The sequence below is a fragment of the Camponotus floridanus genome, unplaced genomic scaffold (genome assembly GCF_003227725.1).
Source record: "Camponotus floridanus strain SB8 unplaced genomic scaffold, Cflo_v7.5 scaffold20, whole genome shotgun sequence".
In the NCBI taxonomy this organism is placed as follows: Eukaryota; Metazoa; Arthropoda; class Insecta; order Hymenoptera; family Formicidae; genus Camponotus; species Camponotus floridanus.
Genome location: NW_020229326.1, coordinates 978,043 through 988,520, shown reverse-complemented (window position 1 = coordinate 988,520; position 10,478 = coordinate 978,043). Strand labels below are relative to the sequence as shown.

The 10,478-nt window shown below is 27.8% G+C and overlaps 2 protein-coding genes across 3 annotated transcripts; one reads left to right on the top strand and one right to left on the bottom strand.

Annotated features, from left to right (window-relative positions):
* Positions 1 to 1,680: 1,680 nt before the first annotated feature.
* LOC105255174 (hypothetical protein) lies at positions 1,681 to 5,232 on the top strand. 2 transcript variants are annotated; one of them, XM_011264306.3, is made up of 3 exons: positions 1,681 to 1,874; positions 3,818 to 4,000; positions 4,077 to 5,232. In XM_011264306.3, exon 3 carries the CDS (start codon positions 4,128 to 4,130, stop codon positions 5,178 to 5,180), a length of 1,053 nt encoding a protein of 350 aa, XP_011262608.1. In that variant the 5' UTR covers positions 1,681 to 1,874; positions 3,818 to 4,000; positions 4,077 to 4,127; the 3' UTR covers positions 5,181 to 5,232. The 2 variants fall into 2 exon arrangements, with proteins under 2 accessions (XP_011262608.1, XP_025264107.1); XM_025408322.1 differs by having other exon boundaries at positions 3,818 to 5,232.
* A 2,874-nt stretch (positions 5,233 to 8,106) lies between these two features.
* On the bottom strand, positions 8,107 to 10,218 carry LOC105255320 (lysosomal aspartic protease-like). The gene is made up of 7 exons (XM_025408339.1): positions 10,054 to 10,218; positions 9,610 to 9,765; positions 9,278 to 9,477; positions 8,901 to 9,023; positions 8,683 to 8,839; positions 8,338 to 8,460; positions 8,107 to 8,259 (listed from the first exon to the last, which is right to left on the bottom strand). The coding sequence occupies exons 2-7, from the start codon at positions 9,748 to 9,750 to the stop codon at positions 8,107 to 8,109; spliced, it is 897 nt and encodes a 298-aa protein (XP_025264124.1). The 5' UTR covers positions 9,751 to 9,765; positions 10,054 to 10,218.
* Between the last annotated feature and the right edge of the window lie 260 nt (positions 10,219 to 10,478).

The following is a 10,478-nucleotide window of genomic DNA, read 5'->3' as shown; positions in this document are numbered from 1 at the left end:
TATATTGTATTATTTTACCAAAAATCCATTTGCATTATTTTTATTATAGTTATACTAAAATTAATTATAAAAATATAAAAATAAAATAAATATAAATATAAAAATAAATTAAAAATAATTAAAAAGATTAAAATAATGAATTTAATAAAAATAAAAAATTTCTTATATATTTTCTAAGAATCAACGACAAGTGACAAAGTGATTGCCTGTCTCATAATTCTTGAGAAAGCTTTAGCGAATTTTTCTAACTATGCGAATATTTATAAGATAGGCAGTATCTTTAACAGTACTTCGTTAATGATAACGCTAAATAATTTTTACCTATTATAATCTAGTTGAAATCTGATATCAAAATCGAGATACTTCATATTCTTTCCTTATTTTATTTACATTTCTTGATGGGAAGAAACGTAATCTGTGAATGATTTCTTACCAATGATCGAACGAAAAGGTCATATGCCGAACCCACACGTCGTGTTCTGCAGTCAACAATAAAGATTAGCTCATGCACAATCCTCGACGAAGATCCTGGGATATGTTTGCTCTTACCTTCGATTATAACGGGACTTTCATAATAAGAAGAAGGGTCATGTTTTCGTTTAAGTGAAGTCAATTGATTACTATTCTGAAAAAATCAGCTAATTCAAGCACAGAATTTCACAGAATTTTATTTCAAAAATATCAACTTATTCGCTCGATCAAAATGTAAAAATAATCGAGAAAATTTACTTAGTTTTTGAAGAATACTCTGATATTTTTTCCATTCTCCTTCTTTATACACTACTTTCTATTATTTTTTCTTGCACAGTTTATATATATGACAACTCAGAGATGTTACTTAAAATAGATACATTTAAAATGGAAATACAATATACAAAATGTAAAGTGCCTATTTTCAAAACCAAAAATTTGCATTTAAAATATATTTTTCAAAAACTCTTTTTAATATTTAAATAGCTTCCATTACTTCATTACATTTTCTATTTCAAATGCATTTTTCTTGTAAACTTAAAAAATTAATCGAGATATCGATAATAGTTTTAAATCTCATTAAATCAAAACATTTGTGTAACATTGTAGTGAACTTGTTCATTAGTAGAATGAATTCTAGTTTGTAATAATTTAATCACATACATTATAAGAAATGGTAATCAAGATAAGGTTATATAGAGACTGGCTTTTACTTTAGTATGCGTAATCAACCTATTGTTACAAAGACTTGTTCATGGCAATGTATACAGCATGCAGTAAGAAATAAAAATAAAATAGAAATAAAAATAAAATAATTTTAATTTAAAAAATTACTTTAGAAATGTACTATTTTTTATTTTCTACTTTACGGATCTTTGAAAAATTATTTCGCATTTTTAATGGAAAGATTCTAACAATTTTGTATTTTCTATTTAAAATAGAATCGGATATCCATTTTAAATTTCTGGCAACAAATGAGAGAAATAATCAAAAGAAAATGTAAGATGACATTTGCCTTTTGATCGTTAAGATCGTTTCGCGTATAAGCATAAGTCGTCAATGATGTGAACAAGACTTAATGCGAAGGTATACGTTCATCCAACGTTACTCTGCGTTGTCCCTTTCACTAGGAGTCGGCTGCGTGGGAGGGTCGTTTGGGAATCCGTAGTAATTTCAACGAGAACTAGTCTTCGTAGTCCAGTCGCCACTCAAATGTCGCGCGCGAGAGATCGCTTATTAAACTACGAGATGTAATTGTTGCATGTCAAAATTGTTTGTTCTCTCGAGAAACAATTTCTAACGTGACGAAGGATATCAAATGTGATTGATTTGACATTGTCAGTGAAAATTCTAGAAAGATTCGCCAATTAGATAAAGTTTGTAAGATTTCATTATATGCACATGTAAGTTTCCTTTATAATATATAATATTTATCGCCAGAGATTTTTATTTTCGAAATTATCACAACATGTCAAGTTACATAAATTGATTTACTATCTTCTTTATGATGTTGGATTTAATTTTTAGAATTTCTAAGAAAATATGGATATCGTAAATTATAAAATAAATAGTTAAATATTTTAAAAGGATTGGTCTTGTGTTCAGAACTTTAATTTTCTCAATTTCAATGTTGTCATTATCAATGTTGTCATTTTCAATGTTGTAATTATTCTTCACACTTTGCAACTGTTAGATTTTGAAAAATAAATTAAATTCATATACATTAATTAATTAAATACATGATATTATTTGTGTTAAATAATATTTAATAAAAGAATAAATTAGATAATATTTTTCACTTTACAAAAGTTTAATATTTGTTTAAAATAAATTTAATGTATAATTTAAATATATAATAAATTAAATTAAATTATTGTATATTTTGAAGTATAAATTTACTGGAAATTTCAAGCATTTTTCAGCAAGCAATATAGAGGTCAGTGAATCATTTCATCTTTGTTTACATTTGGCAATCAACAAGGATGATGTGATCCTGTTGCATGCTGAAAAACGCCCAAAGATTCACACGGTTTAACGTGCTAATCCGTCTATGAAAACAAAAACGCCTGAGGAAAGACAAGCGCGCTCGTAATATAATCGTGATATATCGTAATCAATTGCATAATGTTAGCATGAGAAAGAAGAACAAAAGATCAAGCTGCAGATAACAACGTGTTTCTAGTCGTTAAGTCAATTGAACCAGTCACAAAGTATATATATAAAATGTTATAATCTCCTTTTATATTATCTCCTTTATATTATCTCCTTTAATATATATCTATATAAATGTTATAATCTCCTTTTTTTCTCAAGAGATAAAAGTGTTCATTTTGCATTTATTACGACTCTGAATTAAAGATTTTTTACTTCATTATGACAATATTTTCCTATTTTATAAAATTGATCTCTTTTATATACATAACTATACATAATTTCCTTTTAATCTCATTCATTCTATAGTGCCCCAGTAAAATTTATTCCGGAACTCCCTGCATAATCGTATTCCATTTTTATGCTACTTATGACAGTAATGTAGATTACAATACAATGTCGTTTGCGTGTGAACGCCGTTCTGCGTTGTGTCGAGATTTGCTTGCTGGATTCTGTCACGAGCGAGCGATTGTTATCCGCGGGTTGCGCAACGCAAGTCTATCCCGCAGAAAGTCACGCAGAATGAAATCCGCGCGCAGGCGGAATCCCCGACGGGGATTTCAATTAAGTCGAACGAGAAGCGGTTGCGATAATTGCTCGACCGCTGCGGAAGTCGGCTTCGGTTTCTTCTGCTACGCCATCAAACGTCGGCGAATTCGCGTTGTTAAGCGTTCGTCGGGCTCGATATTGCCTACGAGCACGATTACGGCTTGCATATCCGGTATAATTGAATGCGGAAGGAGAGAGCGGTTGTGCAAAAAGCATCGCGATCACTCATCGTGACTCCTTTGATTTTCCACGGTCGATCGCGCACTTTTTTTAATCTTATAATTTAATCTTTAATTATTTAATTATTAATTATTAATTATTAATCTTTAATTATTTAATTATTAATTATTTAAATTACCAATCTACATTGCGCTTAGTACATACATTTATGTAAAATCGCCTCATTATACTGCATGTAATAATTAATATCTTTATATATATTTATATTTATATATCTTTATATAAATATAAAGTAAAAAACTGTGAAAATATTAGAGATATATCTTTTTTAATACGTTATATATGTGCACATTATTTTACATTCAAAATCTAACTAGTTATGTTAATGGTTATGTTTATAAATTTTACATGACATCTCAATGTATTTGAATATATTCATAAGACGTTTTATTTTTATGTTTTTCAGACAGATTTTGTAACGTACAGCGATCAACTACTATATTTCATCTACGACCGAATGTTTTTCAATTTGATAGTGGAAAATAGAAGTGCGGAGATTATTTCATGAGTTTCTGGATTTATATAGTGATGAGAACTTATAAAAGTGCGAACTATCTTTTAAAAATGTGAACGTTCGTAACAATGGATTGTGTGTAAATTATGCAAATTTGTTTTACAATTAGAGGCAAATGTATCAAATTATTTATTATATTTTTTTTCCTTAGATCGGTTTCTTTAATTTAAAATTTTGTGCGATTTAAGTCGCATAAAAGACAATGACGGAAAATGTATACGTTATAAAAATCAAGACAAAACCACCGTTGTCGTCTTTGTATCCATCGGAGCGTCGCTACTCGGCATCAACGGTTGGCGGCATGTCCCTCATCCATTTCATCCTTGGGGCCATATCTCTCTTCCTGAGCACCATAGCCATGTCTGTTCCGGGTCATATTCTGTCTCTCGTATGTCTCGTACCGTCCGTGACCGGTTGCTTCGCTTGGCGACGTTGGTACATCGACCGAAACATCACCATTTTCTTCTACAGTAGCCTCTTCTCCTCGGTAGCAGGGATCTTCTGCTGCGGCGTTATGATGTACGATCTCACGATGATTTTAAACGCTGAAGAATCTCTACAATCGTTAAAAAATCTCGACGCTCCTCATCTCGTCGATGATTTCGCGAATGATACATCTAACGGCAATCCAAAGTTCACCGAAGATTACGATTCTTCGATGACCAACAAATTTAATAAGTCATTCGTTACTTTAGAACCCTTCGTATCCAACGATTTCCATGACGGTATCATGAATGACAGTTACAGTAGTCTTCAAGCGTCCTTTACAGTTGAGAAAAAAATGATGATATCGAAAGATATCTTCCAGGATGATGACACGATGAACATTACGGGATCTGTGAATTTGAAAAAGGAAAAAATCACTGTTTGGCATAAACGAGAATTCGAGGTGAATTTGAACAGAGTACCGATGACTATGAACGTTATAACAGCGTCTTGTCTGGAGATACTTTGGTCACTGTTGAGCGCGCAAATTGCATTCAATGGAATGATGAATCTACCGGAAAGCGGCAATGCCGTGGCTGGTTCGAAAACGACGAAATTGCTGCAGAAGAGAAAACCTCTTGCCTCCAAGCCAGATATCTTGAATCATGATCATCGATTATCGGAAAGTCTACAAAACTTCACTACATTGCAAGGTCTAGCTAGTCTGGGACCGCGGCTACCCTTGCCGGAATCTAACAGAGAATTTAGGGAAAGAGTTGAGAAGTTCTTGGCAAATCAGGCAACGCATAGAGTCGATGAAAGTGCCTGAAATAAATAATTTTATTATAGACTCTCTATGTGAATTTTAAAATATTCAAAAAGATTTCTCTCTCGTCTATCTTTTCTTAACAATATTAGAATATTTTATCTAATTTTTATTAATATTAGAAAAATATTGGATATTTTTAAAATAATTAATACTGAATAGTCTTATTGATATGATATAATAAAGACAGAGAGAGAGAGAGAGAGTACTTTAGCAATCTCAGCCTGTTATATCCTATACTTTGTTATTATATAATTTTTTTTTAACAAAAGCATTTTATGTTTGTATGTAATATGTTTAAAAAAATATATATTTGAAATATTTATTATAAAAATAACGTATTTTTAAATTGTTGACATTCATGTAAAACTGATCGCACATATTGCAGTCCTGTACAATATATTTAATTAAAAATTTGCTTATTTTATTTATTATTTATTATATCAGACTTATCACGCGTTATCAGATGTATTTTTGCAAATTATTTAATGAATATCAATTCAAACAATGAATAGACAATATAAGTATAGACCGAACATTAACACAGCATAAGATATAGACAGAAAGAAAAGAAATATACATATATCTAAAAGTTTATCTTTTCTAGACTGTTCTAGTAGATTATTTTTAATAGAATATTTATTAATAAATTTTTAAATATAATAATACACATAATTATAAGTAACAATTACTGTCTAATCAGTGTCAAACAAGAAATTGTTTTTACCAAATTATTTGATAGTTTATCATTTAGATATATATCTAGATATAAGTTAATAAAAAGTAATTAACGTCTATTTTGTTAAAACAAATGACACTTTGATTGCAAAAATTAATATTCTAATTAGCAATAAACTCATATCAGCTATTTTCACAATAAAATATTGCACTGAAAATTGCTTGAAAATTAAGGCAAAAATATGTACAAATTAATGCAAAGTTCATATATATTAATAACGCAATCTTTGTCGGTTGGCGAGATTAGAAAAGATTGAATATTTATTTTATTGGAAAACCAAACAAATAAATTTGATGATAAAGTATACAATCAAATATGACAAGGAAAGATTTTCAATAGATTTTGAATTTTTGCTTCGACTTAGGACAAAATTGAACATCTTTTCGAAAAATAAAAATTTTAGTTATTCTACATTTTCTCTTTTATTTATTCGAGCAAAAATTGTACACGCATTTTTCTTTTAATTTTCATCCACATTTTTGTTCATAATACATAAAACACCTTATACACAGAGAAAAGTATTTCTTTACATTTAGTATATGAATTTGTTTGACTTATATTTGTCTCGCTAAAGAAAAAATTATCTTATACAAATATTATTTGTTTAAATAAAAATTTAATTTAATTGTTTCGTTGCATTAATTTATATTGTTTAACAGAAAAATGACAATTATTTGAAATAATACTAATTCAAATAAGAGTGTTGCTTGTTTCAATTAACTTATTATTTGGAATAGTATGTTGCACATGTTTCTTCGCTTGCCATTACGCGGCGCACCAATCTTAACTTTTCTCATGTTCAATATTTATCATGAAATGTATATAAAGGACTTGTATTAAATAATAAGATCTAAAGATCTATTTTTTCCCCTCTTAGCACTAGTGCGAAAAAGAGGATGCTATTCACACGCAGGTTCTCTGATCATGTGCATGTTGAGCATCCTCTTTCTGAAGTATCATTGTTTATCAGTTTAATTTCAAACTGAATTTGAAATAATTTATTTAATAATCTGGATCCTTGTTGGGATTTAGAATATTAAAAATTATTTGAAATTAGACAGAAAAAACTTTTAAACGGTATGATGCCATGTGGAATTAACAATTAATATAATAAATTATTTAACAATTAATATAATTGTTAAAGGTTAAAGTCAAAGAAAAAGTAAAATTCTTCAAGATAAAATTTTATTTAAAATAAACGTATACCTTATTTGAAAGTCAAACAATCGTATTTGTTAAATCGAATATTAGTTGGTTGGAATATTAGTTGGTTGGACTATTCCAATAATTAAATTTATTTGATTTTAGCAAAATTTGTTAAATCCAAAGAAATATTTTTCTCTGTGTACATAAAACTTTTATAATTTTTATACATTTATATATTTATACTGTATGAAATGTGAAATATACTGTTACATGTATTTATTCTACTCTCTGATGTGCTTATCTTATTAACTTATCTAATTATATTATATATAATAATGTTTAATTATACTATACAATTATACTATATTATTATGTAGTATAATTAATAGAGTATGATATAATTATGTAAAAAATATTATTATCTTATTTTATTATATATGTTATGTGTAATAACAAAGAACCAGCTCGTCAAAGTGTATATATTGTGCGACAGTATATCTACTTACATTTACGCGATAAAAAATATTTTGTTCTGAGTGTAATTTTCAATTATAATTTATTTTTTAGAAGAGTGAGATAAATAAGTTATTTAGCTTAATGATATTACAATTGCATTCTTAGAAGATGAAACTATATTTGATATAATCTTAATTGATTTAAAATATAAAGAAGTTATAAAACTATATTGAATCCTTAAATCCATAATTACATTAGTGAAAATCTTATATATCTTTCTTATATATATATCTTATATATTACTTTTTGTTTAATAAATGTTTTCTATGTACGTTTTTAAGCAGGAAATTAAAGATATTCACAGTCTTTGAATACGTCAAATATCTCGTAATCATTACGTTTGTTATGAACAATTATTGATGAAAGTTATGTTAGTTATATAAGAATAACATTTAATATCAATTTTTAATCCAGGACTGAACAAAATCCAAAAATTTATTCCACCAAATGTACATAATTGCACATTATGTACATTTTTATTATGTAATATGTATATTTTTAAAAAATGTTAGAGATAGTAATTAATATTTATTTCGCCAAAGCAAATCCCACTCGGTCATTCTCCATATCAAACTCGGTGTAGTAACGGCCAATAAATGCACTACCTAGAATCAAATCGTATCCACGTTCATACATATTAGCTCCGTAAAATCTGCTTACACATGTAACATTATCTGGGTCCTGTACAGAATTAAATACACACAATGTAAATTCTCAACATATTTTTAAATAATTTAAATAATTTATACCAGTACGCACCCGAATGATGTAATCTTCACCGTTAAGATTGAACTTTTTACCACCGAAACTGAACTTTCCTGTCTTCTCACCAGCCAAAATAAAACTGATTGTAGGTAACTCAGAAATTCGATTGCAGTTTATCTTTAAACAAAAAAGATAATATCAAATTAGTAATTAATAATATTTAAGAAATATATTAAGCACGTTCAATCAAAGTGTGAATGTTAATTAGCGTTGTTATTCCAAAGAAGTTTAAGTTTCATTTGAAAGGAATCTAATATTTATTTTTATTGCTATATCAATTTTTTATAATTTTTTTATTAAAGGCTACATTCTTTATAAAAAATATGATCGTCTACTTACTGTTTCTTGACCATCAACATTTTTAGTTGTTCCAATTGATTCATTAATAAGCGTGATATATCTTTCTGATGCAACTATTAACTGAATATTTATATCAACGATAGCTTGACAGTTATAGCACATTGTGGTATGCGAATGACGATTACGTATTTCAATTCTACAAAGCGATAATAACAATTTATTGGAATATGGTTAACGTATTTTATAAAATAACGTACTCATCTATGGTAAATTGCCAGTATTTTTTGTCAGTAACAGGAATATATGTAAAATTGCCCTCGTAATAAGCAGGATCGGAACCACCCAATATCAACTCACCACCTAACTTGGCTGAAGAATCTCTGCACAAATTGCATAATTTTATATCGTAATAAGTATGTGTGTGTGTGTATAATAATTAAGATTAAATAATAAATTTAATATACAAATATAAATATTACTTTAATTTAAAAGATAAAAATAATATATAAATAATAAATTTAATTTATGTGTCAATATTAAAATAAATATAAATATACATACAAATATAACTATATATATGTATTTATTAACATTTTTGTTTGGAAATATGCATTGTTCATGTATGAGAAGATACCTATTTAAATAAAAACTGAAAATAGGTGGCATTAAGATTTGCTTAACCATATTTTCTAAGACAGACGTTACTCTGTTGACAGCTAACTTGGAATAACCCAGGCCCAAGATACCATCATATTTTGCATTATTAAATGCTTGTACGTTTGACACGTTAGTCACTTCTGCAAATGTTTGCTTCTGTACATTGAAGCCGGCAATCTGTAATAAAATTGATAAAATAACAAAATAACACATCGTTATCGTCGCACAAAAAAAATGATTGCTTGAGATATGTTTAAACTACGATTACAGTTGTAATTGAATTGGATTTTTTGTTTAATCATCACTTACATTCACTACGTCTGTAGATAGGAATCCCTCTACGTTAAAAGGAGATACATCATATAATATAGGTATATTATGCCTCTGATGATACATCATATAAATTGGAGTATGATTTGCTATATATGTGCTGGATTTCTGTACTATCATATTGATTGTGTTTTACTGTAAAACATATTCAGTAGTATCACAAATTAACAATATTAAAAAAAATTTTACAATAGAGATATTATTTTATTAATCTTCTTGTATCTTCAGAGAGTAAATATAATAATATATTTAAATTAATTTCTGTAAATTCCAAAATTTGCCTTTGCAATATTTACACTATAAAATATTAAATTTGTATCTGTGTTGTATTAAATTTTTTAAATGTTTATAATATATATATATATATATATATATATATATATATATATTGTTGTGTATATATATGTACAAAAAATTACTTACAACAATCAGTGTTGCATTTTTTGGACGGTATCCAAAAATTTGAAGAACCAATATCAAATATCACTTTGAATTCTTGTGGTGGAGTCCCAATGGTAATAGTACCATAGTATTCCACGTTTCGATAATTGATCAAAAATACTAAAGAAAAATTATTAACTAACGAAAGCATTTCTTTGAAATCGGTGTAAAGTTTTCTCAAAGGTATAACGGATTTCATCCCGTGCAATTGAATCCTTGAAATAACAGAAAGAACATTCTATGATACCCGCATACACACACACACACACACACACACACACACACACACATACAGTATTATATATATATATATATATATATATATATATATATAATATACTAAGTTATATCTGATTCCTAAGATGTTTTAATTTGTACAGACTTTTATGACTTATGTTTGTTCTTGG